The sequence below is a fragment of the Dendrobates tinctorius genome, unplaced genomic scaffold (genome assembly GCF_039654945.1).
Source record: "Dendrobates tinctorius isolate UK_male_01 unplaced genomic scaffold, ASM3965494v1 ptg000029l, whole genome shotgun sequence".
NCBI lineage: Eukaryota > Metazoa > Chordata > Amphibia > Anura > Dendrobatidae > Dendrobates > Dendrobates tinctorius.
The window spans coordinates 10,224,497-10,241,905 of record NW_027361697.1 but is presented as its reverse complement, the minus strand read 5'-3'; the positions used below and the strand labels follow the sequence as shown (position 1 = coordinate 10,241,905).

At 41.2% G+C, this 17,409-nt stretch overlaps 1 protein-coding gene across 1 annotated transcript in view; it reads right to left on the bottom strand.

Annotated features, from left to right (window-relative positions):
- The window catches only part of LOC141085803 (uncharacterized), a 187,733-nt gene that overhangs the window by 144,847 nt on the left and 25,477 nt on the right, over positions 1-17,409 (bottom strand). The window contains exons 4-6 of the mRNA XM_073571369.1: positions 9,074-9,130; positions 5,462-5,512; positions 3,013-3,078 (exon numbers count right to left, since the gene is read on the bottom strand). Coding sequence (XP_073427470.1) covers positions 3,013-3,078; positions 5,462-5,512; positions 9,074-9,130 — 174 coding nt within the window. The remainder of the gene's footprint in view (positions 1-3,012; positions 3,079-5,461; positions 5,513-9,073; positions 9,131-17,409) is intronic.

Below are 17,409 nucleotides of genomic sequence, written 5' to 3'. Positions count from 1 at the left end.
GAGAAACTAAATCCGTATTTTCTACATCTGTGCTGCGAATTTCTCATGCGAGAGAATTGGATCACACTAAGGTGATACTTGGATGAAATTTGAAGCAGAGTTTGAGCAAAGTGTCATTAGCATAATGGATCCAAATACAGTATATGATCCTCTGACCCCGGCCTCAGTGCGGATTAGAAACAAATCTGCCAAATCTGAAATGGGTATATTCTAATATAGCGGTTCATGCTGTTGCCTATTGTTGCGGCTACTGCAAATTCACAGCAAAACGCGGTACATTTTCTTCAATTTCACAAATTTTGCAGCATTTCGAAGCAATTTTGGTAAATCATCTCAAAATAACAGGACATACCCTATATATTTCAATGTACAGTACGCTAATGTCATTTTAAACATGGCAGATCTGCACCAAAAATGCCCTATAATTATTATACAATACATTACAATGGGGATATAAAAACACAATACATACAGCTGTGGCCAAAAGTATTGACACCCCTGCAATTCTGTCAGATAATACTCAGTTTCTTCCTGGAAATGATTGCAAACACAAATTCTTTGGTATTATTATCTTCATTTAATTTGTCTTAAATGAAAAAGCACAAAAGAGAATGAAGCAAAAAGCAAAACATTGATCATTTCACACAAAACTCCAAAAATGGGCCAGACAAAAGTATTGGCACCCTCAGCCTAATACTTGGTTGCACAACCTTTAGCCAGAATAACTGCGACCAACCGCTTCCGGTAACCATCAATGAGTTTTTTACAATGCTCTGCTGGAATTTTAGACCATTCTTCTTTGGCAAACTGCTCCAGGTCCCTGATATTTGAAGGGTGCCTTCTCCAAATTGCCATTTTAAGATCTCTCCACAGGTGTTCTATGGGATTCAGGTCTGGACTCATTGCTGGCCACCTTAGAAGTCTCCAGTGCTTTCTCTCAAACCATTTTCTAGTGCTTTTAAAAGTGTATTTTGGGTCATTGCCCTGCTGGAAGACCCATGACCTCTGTGGGAGACACAGCTTTCTCACACTGGGCCCTACATTATGCTGCAAAATTTATTGGTAGTCTTCAGACTTCATAATGCCATGCACACGGTCAAGCAGTCCAGTGCCAGAGGCAGCAAAGCAACCCCAAAACATCAGGGAACCTCCGCCGTGATTGACTGTAGGGACCGTGTTTTTTTCTTTGAATGCCTCTTTTTTCCTCCTGTAAACTCTATGTTGATGCCTTTGCCCAAAAAGCTCTACTTTTGTCTCATCTGACCAGAGAACATTCTTCCAAAACGTTTTAGGCTTTTTCAGGTAAGTTTTGGCAAACTCCAGCCTGGCTTTTTTATGTCTCAGGGTAAGAAGTGGGGTCTTCCTGGGTCTCCTACCATACAGTCCTTTTTTATTCAGACGCCGACGGATAGTACGGGTTGACACTGTTGTACCCTCGGACTGCAGGGCAGCTTGAACTTGTTTGGATGTTAGTCGAGGTTCTTTATCCAACATCCGCACAATCTTGCTTTGAAATCTCTTGTCAATTTTTCTTTTCCGTCCACATCTAGGGAGGTTAGCCACAGTGCCATGGGCTTTAAACGTCTTGATGACACTGCACACGGTAGACACAGGAACATTCAGGTCTTTGGAGATGGACTTGTAGCCTTGAGATTGCTCATGCTTCCTCACAAGTTGATTTCTCAAGTCCTCAGACAGTTCTGTGGTCTTCTTTCTTTTCTCCATGCTCAATGTGGTACACACAAGGACACAGGACAGAGGTTGAGTCAACTTTAATCCATGTCAACTGGCTGCAAGTGTGATTAAGTTATTGCCAACACCTGTTAGGTGCCACAGGTAAGTTACAGGTGCTGTTAATTACACAAATTAGAGAAGCATCACATGATTTTTCGAACAGTGCCAATACTTTTGTCCACCCTCTTTTTAATGTTTGGTGTGGAATTATATCCAATTTGGCTTTAGGACAATTCTTTTTGTGTTTTTTCATTTAAGACAAATTAAACGAAGATAATAATGCCAAAGAATTTGTGTTTGCAATCATTTTCAGGAAGAAACAGAGTATTATCTGACAGAATTGCAGGGGTGTCAATACTTTTGGCCACAACTGTATACAGCAAAAATAAACCCAAAGGAATTTAGGGTTAGTCTATGGGTAGATTGGCGTCTAGTGGACAGTTATCGTATGTGTTTCACCAGGATTGCATCCAGGGTTACATCATGTAAAGCCCCCGTCACACACAGCGATCTCGCTAGTGAGATCGCTGCTGAGTCACAAGTTTTGTGACGCAACAGTGATCTCACCAGTGAGATCGCTGTGTGTGACACCTATTAGCGACCACCCCCCCTGCTGGGTATCGCTGATCGTTGTGGAAAGTCCTGGACATCGCTGCGTGTCGCAGGCGGGAGACCAGCCATCAGCGAGCTGGAACTGGTAACCAAGGTAAACAGCGGTTTTCTAAGCGCCGCACGGTGCTTAGAAACCCGCTGTGTACCTTAGTTACCAGCATGCTGGTGCAGGGAGCTGGTAACCAAGGTAAGCAACGGGTTTCTAAGCACCACGCGGCATTAGAAACCCGCTGTTTACCTTGGTTACCAGCTCCCTGCACCAGCGCGCTGGTATCTAAGGTACACAGCGACGCGCGCGCTCGTCGTCGCTGGTGCTGATCGCTGGTGATGCTGTCTGTTTGGCAGCTCACCAGCGATCATGTAGCGACACATCAGCGATCCTGACAAGTTCATATCGTTGTCAGGATCACTGGTGAGTCGCTATGTGTGATGTGGCCCTAAGTATTAGCGCCCTTTTGTTTAGATTACATCATTATTTGTTGCATTCACCTTTCAGCACAAGCCAAGTCTATGCTGGCAAATGTCTCAATGAATAGTCATTTACTTTTCAGATGTATTAGATGTTATTTCTTATTTTATTTAAAACTGGAAAAATGATACTGAAAAAACTAAAATGCAACCAGTTTCATAGTATTTTTTTAAACAAAAAAACCCAAAATAACTTACGGTAAGTTCGAGAAAAGCTCTTTCAGCTTGTTCTGCAACGCTTATGGCATCTTCAGCATCATCTTCCTGTAGTGGGATACAAATGTATAAATATTTTACAGTCATTTCAGACTAACAAATAGATTTTCTCATCATTATTTTATTATTTGACTTAGCTATAAAAGCTTTCATGAAAGCATAAATGAAATGCAGACTTTCAGATTCTTAATTTAGATTTGGAATTCTTTCTATGGGTTAATACAAGTATACCGTACGCATTGATTTCAATTTTGTAAAACAAAATCATATTGTTTAAAGCTTTATTCAATTTTGTTTTCTTAATGGACTGGATGTGTTTTCAAGTACAATATGTAGAGAACATACACATGGTATATTATAGTAGCGTGGTAGAATCCACAATAAAGAAAAATGTGAGTTGAACTGAATATTAACCCCTCAGCGTGTGGTTATGTCCTGAGGAAGAAGAGTGTATATTTCAGAACGTGTAGATTAAACAACTATTATACAAACTCCAGGCGTTGGATCCTTTATCTATTCATCAGCAGAGCGGAACTTTCCACGTTTTCTCTCCTAAGACCGATGTATTGGTTGGATGACCTATGGATCTGCAGCAGCTGGAGTTTCTATAACTATACTTTGTTGGGTATTAGCACAACCTATACATTTAGAACTGATGTATCCTGGGTAAGACCCTATTGTGCTTTTTCTGCTCCCAGCTTCTGCACATATATCCGGTGCCTTTTTCATGGTTTCATAGGTACAGCTGAATTACGGCTTCTTTTTTATGGATTGAGGGGTACATAAAATAATCCCTTTTTTTTAGAGGAAAATGTAAAGTATCTTCCCATCATTTACCTTTTAATGCTGTTTATAACATTTTAAAAAATTAAAGTTATTATATACTGAGGGAAATGTTAAGGCTCTGCTTTTTTTGTGTGCAAGTGTGTGTGTGTGTATATATTATATATATATATTGTAAGGTAGTGCTGTCATTCACATAGGGGATCACTCGCTTGGCAGCCAAATTATCAGGTCCAGCACAGGTTTTCCACAAAATCATAATTCCATGCGGTTTATTATGCAGCATAAAACAAGGCAGGCAACATAAAGTTCATATACACAGCATAACGTCCATGACAGAGCTTCACTCTGTTTGTCCTGTCGTCATACAGGTTATGCAATGTTCAATGCGCAGGCTTTCTAGCCACCAAGTTATCTCACCCAGTCAGGGTTTACCTCACAACTGCTTCATATTCCAGACGTTCATTCCCTCCTCTGGGAACTCTCAAATACTGACATGCATTACATCCAGCAATCACGTGCTGTCAGGAAAGGAATCCCCCTCTCCCAGCGGGACCTTCCACAAACCGGGTCCCTGCATTCACCTCATGCGACCTACCCTGGCCACCTTATATGGTCCGTAGCCACACCCACCGGGTCACATGGCTATGACCTCATCACAGGTCCTTGAACCATTCACACACACTTTGTAATAGCGTTCTTAAACACACCCCCTGGATGGGTTTGTAGGTAACTGGGTCCGCCCATCTCCCCAGCTACCTGGAGACTTCTCCTTGACACATTGAAACAACACGTCAGCAGTATCACTGCTGATCAACACACACATAAGTCTCCATCTCAAGGCCACCCACCTTGAGATACATAATGGTCATTCAGGACTTTGCCATTCATCCTCTCTCTCCTAGGACATCCACACAGCGCCCCCTAGCGGACGCAGTGGTCACTACACAACATACCTCCCCCCTCTGTTCAAACTTGTATACGGTATATAAAATTTCTTGCTTCTTTTGTCCCACTTTTGCCCACTTAAGAGCTTTTTATGGCCATTTATACCTATATTATGTAATCTATTGGAATACCTTTGTAATAGTACAGTAGTTTGCAGACAAGTATCTCTCTCGGGAATGGCGGGGGGTGCTATTGTGCATTGCAGTCAGTGGAGAGGTGGCTGTACGTGCAGCGCTGTTTCCATTTATTTATTTGAAATTTCCAAAAATTGAAGATTTGATTTTCCCTCTTGCTCCTCTTTTTGCATACACTTGAATGCCATCCGCTTCAATGCCGACTTTTATTTCCCATTGACTTGCATTGGGGTCGGGTTTCGGACGAAACTCCGACTTTTTTTTGCCCTAGTCGGACCAGTTTCATCCAACTCAAATTTTGATTCATTCGGGTTTCACAAAACCCGATCCGACCAAAGTCGCTCAACTCTTGTCCCAACTGATGCCAGCAAAACAGCTGAGAATAACACTCAAATTCTGTATTAATTGTACTATTTTTCCAGGCAGATTTTTCTTTCCAATCTTTCTTTCTTTTTAGTTAAATAAGAAGTGAAATTGAATCTTCTGAAGATGCTACGCAGTATAACATAGTGTAAACTATGAACATTATCCTGAGACATTTTAATTTGCTTACTATGTTATCTTACAATTGATGCAGCTGTTCCAAATGCGTCATCATCTTGACATCCAAAATCTCTCTATTAAGTGATTAGAAGAAAGAAAAATAAAGTCAAGTTCAAGCTTTGAATCTAAATGAAAATAATTGTATTGCAGTTGTATTATTTCTTCATTTGCGACAGTTTTTTTTTTTACAAGTAGGAAAACCATCCTTAGGGTCTGAGCATAAGACGTCTTTATCAGGCAGATAGTCACCATATAAACCATCTCAAAAACCTGTTAGAAAAACCTGAAAAGCATGAACATAAGCATTTTTTATGCATAAATGACATTCGGTGCATGTGTTCAGGCTTTTGACCACTTCAGGTTTCTAGAAATGTCAAGCGGTTAAAAGCAGTGACGTCCATTTTCTCCCCTTGGAAGATGCTCCGTACTTTATAATGAAAATCATAGGGAAAGCTAAAAATATGCCCACAGACGCTTGGATGTCAATTGGAGCTGTTTATCATAATTTTTTACTGAAGAAAATGGTAACGATTTCTTCATTATTTAATAGAGTGGAAAAAAAAGATGACCAGAAAGCAACAGTTCAGAAGACATTCCAAAAACCATGGAAAAAACTCTGAAGAAACATGAATGGTCAAAACCGTTGGAAAAAAGCTCAGGAAACTGTAAAAAACTGCAGAAAAAACTCTTCTGGAAAAACCCACTAGTTTCCTGAAGCATCTTCTGCTTGAAAAACATGACGGATTCTCCACCTGGAAAAGATGTCTTGTGCTCATACCCTTACCGCTGGGAAATGCCTGCGGATCTCAGGGTTTTGTCAGTAACATACAGGATCCAATTACTGCATGTGTGCTGTTAGGCTACGTTCACACGATGAGTTTTTGGTGACTTTTTGATGTTGTGTACTTGAAATGACATGCAATTTAGGTTTTCCTCCCAGGAATTATTCAAAAACCTCTAAAAGTGAAAAAAAGCTACAAAAACTGAGTCAAAAACTAAGTAAAAACAACTTGATCATGGAGTGTAAATCTGGCAGTATGTCGTCGATATTGCTTTAGTTCCAACATGACAAAAAATAGCCATTTATGAACGTCCACTTAGATTTTTAAACGATCTGTGTTATGCAGAACAGATCCTTAGAGTAAGGGCTCATGTAGACGTCCGTGCAAATCGGTGTGATCTCTGACCACAATAGACTGACTGTGGGTTCCTGACCGGAATATGACAGCTTCATATATTTCAATGATGATGTGACGCTCGGGTTGGTGGAGCCGCAGCCAGTGTGTGCATTGCAATCCAAGATCGGACTGATTTGCACGAACATCTGCATGAGCCATAGGAGATAATTTTTAACCACTCTCCACTGTTACCAGGAGAAGAAGATGTTAATCACATAAGCTCAGAATTTCCTAATAGGTACAGTACATGAAAATGGGTCAATCCTTTTAGGAATGTAAGAAAGTGGCTCAAAGAGAACTTCACTGAAATTAGAGAATTATTATAGCTTTACAGTATTAAGAGGAATATGTCACTAGATTCATGGTGTCCAAACCACAGGTAACATAAATCAGAGCCTGTGGGACTCCAGACAGGTGTGTTTTCCTCTGAAATGCCTCACTATAGTCTGAAGTTTGAAGAGGTTGCCGGGGACCATAGGGTAAAGTGTTAGTTGTCTAGTGCAGCCCCTTCCCGGCTTCTCCTTCTCCAGCTATAGTTGATTGAAAGGTTTTTCACTATGTGCCCACAAGAGAGAGAACTATCAATCACCTGCAGTGGTGCGAGCAGAAGCCGGTTTGGAGCGGACTAGGCAGGTCTCTCTCTATACCTCCCGGTCGGCTTTTCAAGTTATGGTTTCAGTTGAACGCCCAACGTTTCTGAGAAAAACATACCTGGATGCAATCATGCAGCCAGGCCCTGATTCCTTTATACAGTGGGGAAAAAAGTATTTAGTCAGTCAGCAATAGTGCAAGTTCCACCACTTAAAAAGATGAGAGGCGTCTGTAATTTACATCATAGGTAGACCTCAACTATGGGAGACAAACTGAGAAAAAAAAATCCAGAAAATCACATTGTCTGTTTTTTTTTCATTTTATTTGCATATTATGGTGGAAAATAAATATTTGGTCAGAAACAAGCAATCAAGATTTCTTGCTCTCACAGACCTGTAACTTCTTCTTTAAGAGTCTCCTCTTTCCTCCACTCATTACCTGTAGTAATGGCACCTGTTTAAACTTGTTATCAGTATAAAAAGACACCTGTGCACACCCTCAAACAGTCTGACTCCAAACTCCACTATGGTGAAGACCAAAGAGCTGTCAAAGGACACCAGAAACAAAATTGTAGCCCTGCACCAGGCTGGGAAGACTGAATCTGCAATAGCCAACCAGCTTGGAGTGAAGAAATCAACTGTGGGAGCAATAATTAGAAAATGGAAGACATACAAGACCACTGATAATCTCCCTCGATCTGGTGCTCCACGCAAAATCCCACCCCGTGGGGTCAGAATGGTCGCAAGAACGGTGAGCAAAAATCCCAGAACCACGCGGGGGGACCTAGTGAATGAACTGCAGAGAGCTGGGACCAATGTAACAAGGCCTACCATAAGTAACACACTACGCCACCATGGACTCAGATCCTGCAGTGCCAGACGTGTCCCACTGCTTAAGCCTGTACATGTCCGGGCCCGTCTGAAGTTTGCTAGAGAGCATTTGGATGATCCAGAGGAGTTTTGGGAGAATGTCCTATGGTCTGATGAAACCAAACTGGAACTGTTTGGTAGAAACACAACTTGTCGTGTTTGGAGGAAAAAGAATACTGAGTTGCATCCATCAAACACCATACCTACTGTAAAGCATGGTGGTGGAAACATCATGCTTTGGGGCTGTTTCTCTGCAAAGGGGCCAGGACGACTGATCCGGGTACATGAAAGAATGAATGGGGCCATGTATCGTGAGATTTTGAGTGCAAACCTCCTTCCATCAGCAAGGGCATTGAAGATGAAACGTGGCTGGGTCTTTCAACATGACAATGATCCAAAGCACACCGCCAGGGCAACGAAGGAGTGGCTTCGTAAGAAGCATTTCAAGGTCCTGGAGTGGCCTAGCCAGTCTCCAGATCTCAACCCTATAGAAAACCTTTGGAGGGAGTTGAAAGTCCGTGTTGACAAGCGAAAAGCCAAAAACATCACTGCTCTAGAGGAGATCTGCATGGAGGAATGGGCCAACATACCAACAACAGTGTGTGGCAACCTTGTGAAGACTTACAGAAAACGTTTGACCTCTGTCATTGCCAACAAAGGATATATCACAAAGTATTGAGATGAAATTTTGTTTCTAACCAAATACTTATTTTCCACCATAATATGCAAATAAAATGAAAAAAAACCAGACAATATGATTTTCTGGATTTTTTTTTCTCAGTTTGTCTCCCATAGTTGAGGTCTACCTATGATGTAAATTACAGACGCCTCTCATCTTTTTAAGTGGTGGAACTTGCACTATTGCTGACTGACTAAATACTTTTTTTCCCCACTGTATGTCCTTATATGTACAGGATCTTAAAGGGTTACACTATCATTAATGTGAGAGCACTATATCTTCACATTCAACAACAGACTGTTATTGTGTATTTCTTACCAATGTGTATTTCATTTCATAAAAGGCATTTTTGCAGTTTTCTACATTGCGGTCAAACTGTGAAATAAGAATTGACAAAATATCTATAATTAAATGTATGTAAAATTAAATGATCAACTGATCAACTTAGAGGTATTCCCAATATACAGCACACTCCCCTGACGGAGGTTATAAGGTTTTAGCCTATGTCAAGTTAATGGGAGCTTATGGATATCTTTGATCTAAGCTTTGGAAGTTTCCCTGGCCCATAAGGCTGGTGGGCAATACTAAATCGGTAGTGAAAGGCCCTAATGCGTTCTGTAGGTCAGGTTGGTGCAGCTGAAGTCTTGAGGACGGCACATGTGAACGTCTGGGTCTTTGTTACTATACGCATTATACATTGCTTTGGAGAATAAGCCGCCTATGCCTTATTCCTGCTCATACTGAAATAATGACGTTTCTGTGATTAGCAAATGATTGGCCAAGGTTTCATGAAATGTTTACACTCAATGACAAGAAAGCGATGTTTTGAAAATTTCAATGATAAAATATGTTAAATTAATATGCAATTACATGCACCCCTTTACTCCTTTATACTGTTTTCCAATTAGGTAAGATCACGTAGTAAAGTCAAACACTATATGGTTTGGCATAAATGGTCATGAGTTCAAACAGTAACCATCATTTTATTATTTTTCTCCGTTAATCAGTAGTGCATGCGAAAATAACAAACTTTGTAATATATCTTACCAGAGAAATTTGCTTCTTTCTCCTCCTGAACTAATCTTCATTCTCAGTTCACAGGTAAAATCCGTCTTCAATAATTATACATTTTCCCATTACTGAGATATGAGATTTCAGTCGGTGAACTTGCCGCAGAATGACTGTGTCGCCCTCTAGCTACTCCCTCCTCCTTTCTCCATAGAACATTATGAGCACCAGCTGTCATCTCCTATTTCAGTAGTTTGTAAATCTGCCTACACTAAATCACTGGATACAGATTTTATCCATTAACTGTCAATGTTTTATGAGTCCAGGAGGAGAAAGAAGCAGATTTCTCTGATAGATATATTACAAAGTTTCTTATTTTCATGTGTACTATTGATTTATGAAATATAAATTAAAATGATGGCTACTCTTTAAATAAGTACTCCCACTTTTTTATCCATTGAATGTGTCTGTACATGCATGTAATGTAGTGAGTGGATTAATTTACTCACCTCCCTCTGCTTTCTCCAGTGTCCAGCCCCGTTCTCTGCTTCTCAGTGACGTCACCACAATAATTGTGACTAGCCGGCTCACTCCTTGCTGTCTGCGTGATTACAACGAAAGCCTATAAAGCCTCGTTTTGATGCTCCATAGGTTTTCATTATAAAGAGACTTTCAGGTCCTGCAGAGCTCAGCGTGAGCTGGAGAGTCTGCAGAGCGGTGATATCACAGAGAAGCAGAGAAGAGCGGTGCTGGACACCGGAGAAAGCGGCGGTAGGTGAGTATATTAATACATTAACCAGCACTAGGTCCCAGCCAATACTAGAGGCACCAATCTCTCTAAAATTAGAACAGAGTAATAGCAAGGAGAGAGAATAATTTCTGTAATCCTAAAAATTAATTTTTGTTAAGAGGAGCTAAGCTATCTGACAAACAAACCATAAACCAAACCAGACCCTATAAAAAAGGTCAAAAAATCAATTATGAGTGCTGAACACAACAGTGTATATTATAAAATGGTCTCATCTCAGCCATTTATTGTCATGGAGATTCAGAGTGAAGAAATGATTCAGGAGCTTGGGGGTATGGGAAATGTGCTAGATACCCTATGGTGTAATGACAGAGTTAGGCTAGTTTCACATTAACGTTTTTGTGTGCAGCGCATCGTGCTCAAGCGCATACACATGCAAAAACACATGCAAACGCAACATTTTTATACGCATCAGCGTACGCATGACGACAAGGAAACGCAGCGTTTGCATGTGTTTTTGCATGCGTTTGTGTTTTTTAACCGCATGCGTTCTCTAGGTGTCACATTTCACAGGAGGAAAATCCTTGAAACAGACTCCACCAATGGGACACCAGTGGGCGTGTGTCATTGGAATTCTTTATATAGTCCTAGTTACAGCTGAATTCTTCACATTTTGCTGCTGTTTTCTGTGTCACCATGGATCTGCATTGGGAGAGTTTTCACTTCAACTTGGATCTGGACATCGCGATGTCTCAGGCTTTTGCATTTTGTATTTTGCCAGCAAGAAAGGCTGAGAGAGAGAAAGCAAAGACGGCAGCGGCGGTGTTTTTGGAGACATCCGATTATTGAAGTTCGGGATACCTGTGGAGCGTACCACACCCTCTACAGTGAGCTTCAGGCAAACCCAGCGAAATTTATTGACTATACCCAGATGTTCCAAGAAAGCTTCATGTATTTGCTTGGTCGTGTTTGAGCCATCCGGAGACAGGACACACAGCTCTGTTGTCCGATTCCTCCTGAGGAATGGCTCCTCGTCACATTACGGTACATAATATTTAACCCCTTAATCCTATATGACGTACTATCCCGTCCATGTGCCCTGGGACTTAATTGCCAGGGACGGGATAGTACGTCATGGCGCTCACGTGGTGAGCGCCGCTGATCACGGCCGGGTGTCAGCTGATTATCACAGCTGACACCCGGCACAATGTGTCAGGGGCAGTCACGGACCGCCCCCGACATGTTAACCCCTTGTACACCGCGATCAAACACGATCGCGGTGTACCGGGGGTTAAAGGGAAGCATCGGCAGGGAGGGGGCTCCCTCCGTGCTTCCCTGAGCCCCCCACAGCAGCGCAATGTGCAGCGCTGCTGCGGGGGGCTCTTTCCCTACAGGCCTCCGGATCCAAGATGGTGACAGGGACCTTCGGGGGGCCTGTAGGGAGCTGACTTCCTCACTGCCTGCAAAGCGCAGGCATGAGGAAGTCTGCGTCTATGCCTGTGACAGATCGCTGATCTGTCACAGTGATCTGTGATGTGACAGATCAGTGATCTGTCACAGGACAGTGATGTCCCACCTGGGACAATGTAATAAAGAAAAAAAAAAAGTGTAAAAATAATTTTAAAAAAATCGCTAAATAAATTAGTAAAACAAAAATAATATTCCCCAATAAATTCATTTTTTGAAAATAATAAAAAAAACAATAAAAGTACACATATTTGGTATCGCCGCGTCCGTAACGACCCGCCCTATAAAACTGTCCCACTAGTTAACCCCTTTAGCGAACCCCTTAAAAAATAAAAATAAAAAACGAAGCAAAAAATAATGATTTATTATCATACCGCTGAACAAAAAGTGCAATAACGCGTGATCAAAAAAGACGCATATAAATATCCATGGTATCGCTGAAAATGTCAGCTTGTCCCGCAAAAAACAAGCTGCCATACAGCATCATCCGCAAAAAAATAAAAAAGTTATAGCTCGCAGAATAAAGCGATGTAAAAATAATTATTTTTTATATAAAATAGTTTTCATTGCATAAAATCGACAAAACATAAAAAAAAGACCTAAATGAGGTATCGCTGTAACCATACTGACCCGAAGAATAAAACCGCTTTATCAATTTAACCGCACGTGGAACGGTGTAAACGCACCCCCCAAAAGAAATTCATGAAACGCTGGTTTTTGTTCATTCTGTGTCCCAAAAATCGGAATAAAAAGCGATCAAAAAATGTCATGAGCCCGAAAATGGTACCAATAAAAACGTCAACTCGTCCCGCAAAGAATAAGACCTAACATGACTCAGTGGGTCAAAATACGGAAAAATTATAGCTCTCAACATGTGGTGATGCAAAAACTATTTTTACAATAAAAAGCGTCTTTTAGCGTGTGACAGCCGCCAAACATAAAAACCGCCATAAATAGTAAATCAAACCTCCCGTTATCACCCCCTTAGTTAGGGAAAAATAATAAAACTAAAAGAAAATGTATTTATTTCCATTTTCCCATTAGGGTTAGGGCTAGGGTTAGGGCTGAGATTAGGGTTAGGGGTGTGTTGGGGTTAGGGTTGGAGTTACAATTGGGGGTTTCCACTGTTTGGGCACATTAGGTGCTATCCAAATGCAACATGGCGTCTGATCTCAATTCCAGCCAATTCTGCGTTGAAAAAGTCAAATGGTGCTCCTTCCCTTCCAAGCTCTGCCATGCGCCCAAACAGTGTTTTACACCCCCACATATAGGGTATCAGCCTACTCAGGACAAATTGCAAAACAACTTTTGTGGTCCAATTTCTCCTGTTACCCTTAGGAAAATAAAAAATTGGGGGCAAAAATATCATTTTTGTGCAAAAAAATGATTTTTTTATTTTCACGCCCAGGCGTTATAAACTTCTGTGAAGCACTTGGGGGTTCAAAGTGCTCACCACACATCTAGATAAGTTCCGTGGGGGGTCTAGTTTCCAAAATGGGGTCACTTGTGGGGAGCTTCAATAGTTTAGGTACATCAGGGGCTCTCCAAACGCACATGACACCCGCAGACCATTCCATCAAAGTCTGCATTCCAAAACGTCACTACTTCCCTTCCGAGCCCCGACGTGTGCCCATACAGTAGTTTTCTCCCACACATGGGGTATCAGCGTACTCAGGACAAATTGGACAACAACTTTTGGGGTCCAATTTCTCCTGTTACCCTTGGGAAAATAAAAAAATTGGAGACTAATTGATCATGTTTGTGGAAAAAATACAATTTTTTATTTTCATGCCCGGGCATTATAAACTTCTGTGAAGCACTTGGGGGTTCAAAGTGCTCACCACACATCTAGATAAGTTCCTTAGGGGTTCTAGTTTCCAAAATGGGGTCATTTGTGGGGGGTTTCTACTGTTTAGGTACATTAGAGGCTCTCCAAAGGCAACATGACACCTGCAGACCATTCCATCAAAGTCTGCATTCCAAAATGTCACTACTTCCCTTCCGAGCCCCAACGTGTGCCCATACAGTAGTTTTCTCCCACATATGGGGTGTCAGCGTATTCAGGACAAATTAGACAACAACTTTTGGGGTCCAATTTCTCCTGCTACCCTTGGGAAAATAAAAAAAATGGGGACTAAAAGATCATGTTTGTTGAAAAAATACGATATTTTTATTTTCACGCCCGGTCGTTATAAACTTGTGTGAAGCACTGGCGGGGTTAAAAGTGCTCACCACACATCTAGATAAGTTCCTTAGAGGGTCTAGTTTCCAAAATGGTGTCATTTGTGGGGGGTTTCTACTGTTTTGGTACATCAGGGGCTTTCCAAACGCGACATGGTGTCCGATCTCAATTCCAGCCAAAAACGTCAAATGGCGCTGCTTCCCTTCCGAGCTCTGCCATGAGCTCAAATAGTGGTTTACCCCACATGTGGGGTATCAGCGCACTCAGGACAAATTGCACAATAACTTTTAGGGTCCTGTTACCCTTGGAAAAATAAGAATTGAGGGTGAAAAGATCATTTTTGTGGATAAAATATGATTTTTAAATTGTATGGCTGTATGTTATAAACTTCTGTGAAGCCCTTGGGGGTTCAAAGTTCTCACCACACATCTAGATAAGTTCCTTGGGGGGGGGGGTCTAGTTTCCAAAATGGTGTCATTTGTAGGGGGTTTCCACTGTTTTGGTACATCAGGGGTTTTCCAATCGCGACATGGTGTCCGATCTCAATTCCAGCCAAAAACGTCAAATGGCGCTGCTTCCCTTCCGAGCTCTGCCATGCGCCCAAATAGTCATTTACACCCACATATGGGGTATCAGCGTACTCAGGACAAATTGCACAATACCTTTTAGGGTCCTGTCACCCTTGGGAAAATAAAAATTGGGGGTGAAAAGATCATTTTTGTGGAAAAAATAAGATTTTTTAATTGTACCACTGTATGTTATAAACTTCTGTGAAGCCCTTGTGGGTTCAAAGTTCTCACCACATATCTAGATAAGTTCCTTGGGGGGTCTAGTTTCCAAAATGGGGTCACTTGTGGGGGGTTTCCACTGTTTAAGTACATCAGGGGCTCTCCAAACGCGACATGGCGTCCGATCTGAATTCCAGCCAATTTTGCAATGAAAAAGTCAAACGGCGCTCCTTCCCTTCTGAGGTCTGCCATGCGCCGAAACAGTGGTTCCCCCCCACATATCAGGTATCAGCGTACTCAGGACAAATTGCACAATAACTTTTGCCATCCAATTTCTCCTGTTACCCTTGGTAAAATAAAAAAAATTGAACCTGAAGTATTTTTTTTGTGAAAAAAAGTTAAATGTTCATTTTTTTTTAAATATTCAAAAAATTCCTGTGACGCACCTAAAGGGTTAATAAACTTCTTGAATGTGGTTTTGAGCACCTTAAGGGGTGCAGTTTTTAGAATGCTGTCACTTTTGGGTATTTTCTATCATATAGACCCCTCAAAGTGGCTTCAAATGTGATGTGGTCCGTAAAAATAAAATGGTGTTGCAAAAATGAGAAATCGCTGTTCAATTTTTAACCCTTATAACTTCCTAACAAAAAAAAATTTTGGTTCGAAAATTGTGCTGATGTAAAGTAAACATGTTGGAAATGTTACTTATCAAGTTTTTTTGTGTGCCATATCTCTGTGATTTAAGGGCATAAAAATTCAAAGTTGGAAAATTGCGAAATTTTCAAAATTTTAGCCAAATTTCTGTTTTTTTCACAAATAAGTTATATGAATGAAATTTTACCACTAACATGAAGTACAATATGTCACGAGAAAACAAGAATCAGAATCACCGGGATCCATGGAAGCGTTTCAGAGTTGTTACCTCATAAAGGGACAGTGGTCAGAATTGTAAAAATTGGCCTGGTCATGAACGTGCAAACCACCCTTGGGGCTTAAGAGGTTAAAAACCAATGCCTGCATAATTGTTTTTGTTCTGCCATTTACTAATCCAAAGCCTGCATAATTATTTTTCTGCCATGTAGGAAACAAAAGCCTGAAGAATTATTGTAATGCCATGTACTAATATTTTTTTCCTTTCAGTGTTTTGCAAAACCCTTCACATAAATATTATTTTTTTTCTTTCTCTGTTTGGCAGATTCCTGGCTACGGGAGAGAGTCTGTCATCACTCCACTTACAGTATCGTCTCGGAATCTCCACCTTGTCAAGAATAGTTGCGAACACCTGTCGGACTTTGTGGGACGTTCTCTGTCCAGAATTTATGCCCCTGCTCAGCGCGGAAAAGTGGATTCAAATAGCTGAACAATTCTTGACAGTTTGCAATTTCCCCAACTGTTTGGGAGTGGTGGATCCTTCACTATGACACCTGACCATGTGAGTATAAATATTAGTTGTAGTACCTCCACTGTCACTTCAATATGCACACAGACTGGAGAGATGATAAAGGTTTATACAACTTCTACAATCCTCAATCTGGTGTCATGCTGAAGTGAGGATGCCCAAAAAACCGGATCATGACTTCAGAATTTTATGACACCTGGGCAGGTGAATACACATATGAGTTAACCTCCGGCATCTCTCCAGTCAGCGTGCAATAGATAATGCAGACTGAAGCGACGCTGCAGATGACAACTCATAGGTATACTCACCAGGCCAGGTGTGCTAAATAGTTATGATGCCAGGCCAGGGTATTGTAGATATGACGTGTATTATCTCCATCATCTCTTCAGTCTATTTGCCACAGACTGAATAGATGACGTGGTTGATTACAAGGTATATCTAGAATCCCCTGGCCTTGTGTCACAGAGTGAAAAAATGATGGCCAAAACACATCATCCTCAATTCACTCTTTATGATACCTGGCAAGGTGAGAATAGATATGCCTTACACTCACCACCATCCTCTATTCAGTCTGACCAATATTAGCAGACTTAAGAGACTGGTGGTAAAAATACAAGTCATATATTTGTTTTTTTGACAACACGTAGCTCCAGGACTGACATAAGAAACATGTGTCAGTACTGGAGCTATGTGGTGGCAAAAACACAATGTGTACGGTGCAGTGTTTGTAGGTGGCGAAAGACACAATAAACCAAACAGTAGGGGAAAACCAAAGGACATTTATTTAAAACCAAAAAAACAAAAATTTATAGGGAGCGACGTTTGGGGGAAGATAGTGGGAACTTGGGGGTGTGGAGGGACGAGGAATGGCTTAAAGACGAGGAAGGGGTTCAGCCTATAAAAGAAACACATTAATCTTGTAAAGAATTGGAAATGAAAAAGATAGAAAACAAGACAGAGAAGAAGCAAGATTGAAGAGGAAAAACAGGCAAGAAAATAGTCAGGGAAAAAAAAAAAAGAGTACAATCAGTCAGACTATACTTATATGCCGTCTCCCCGCCTGCACTTGCACTGGCTGCTCCTGCTGTTCCTCCGCTGGCGTGGACGATGAGGTCTGAAAAA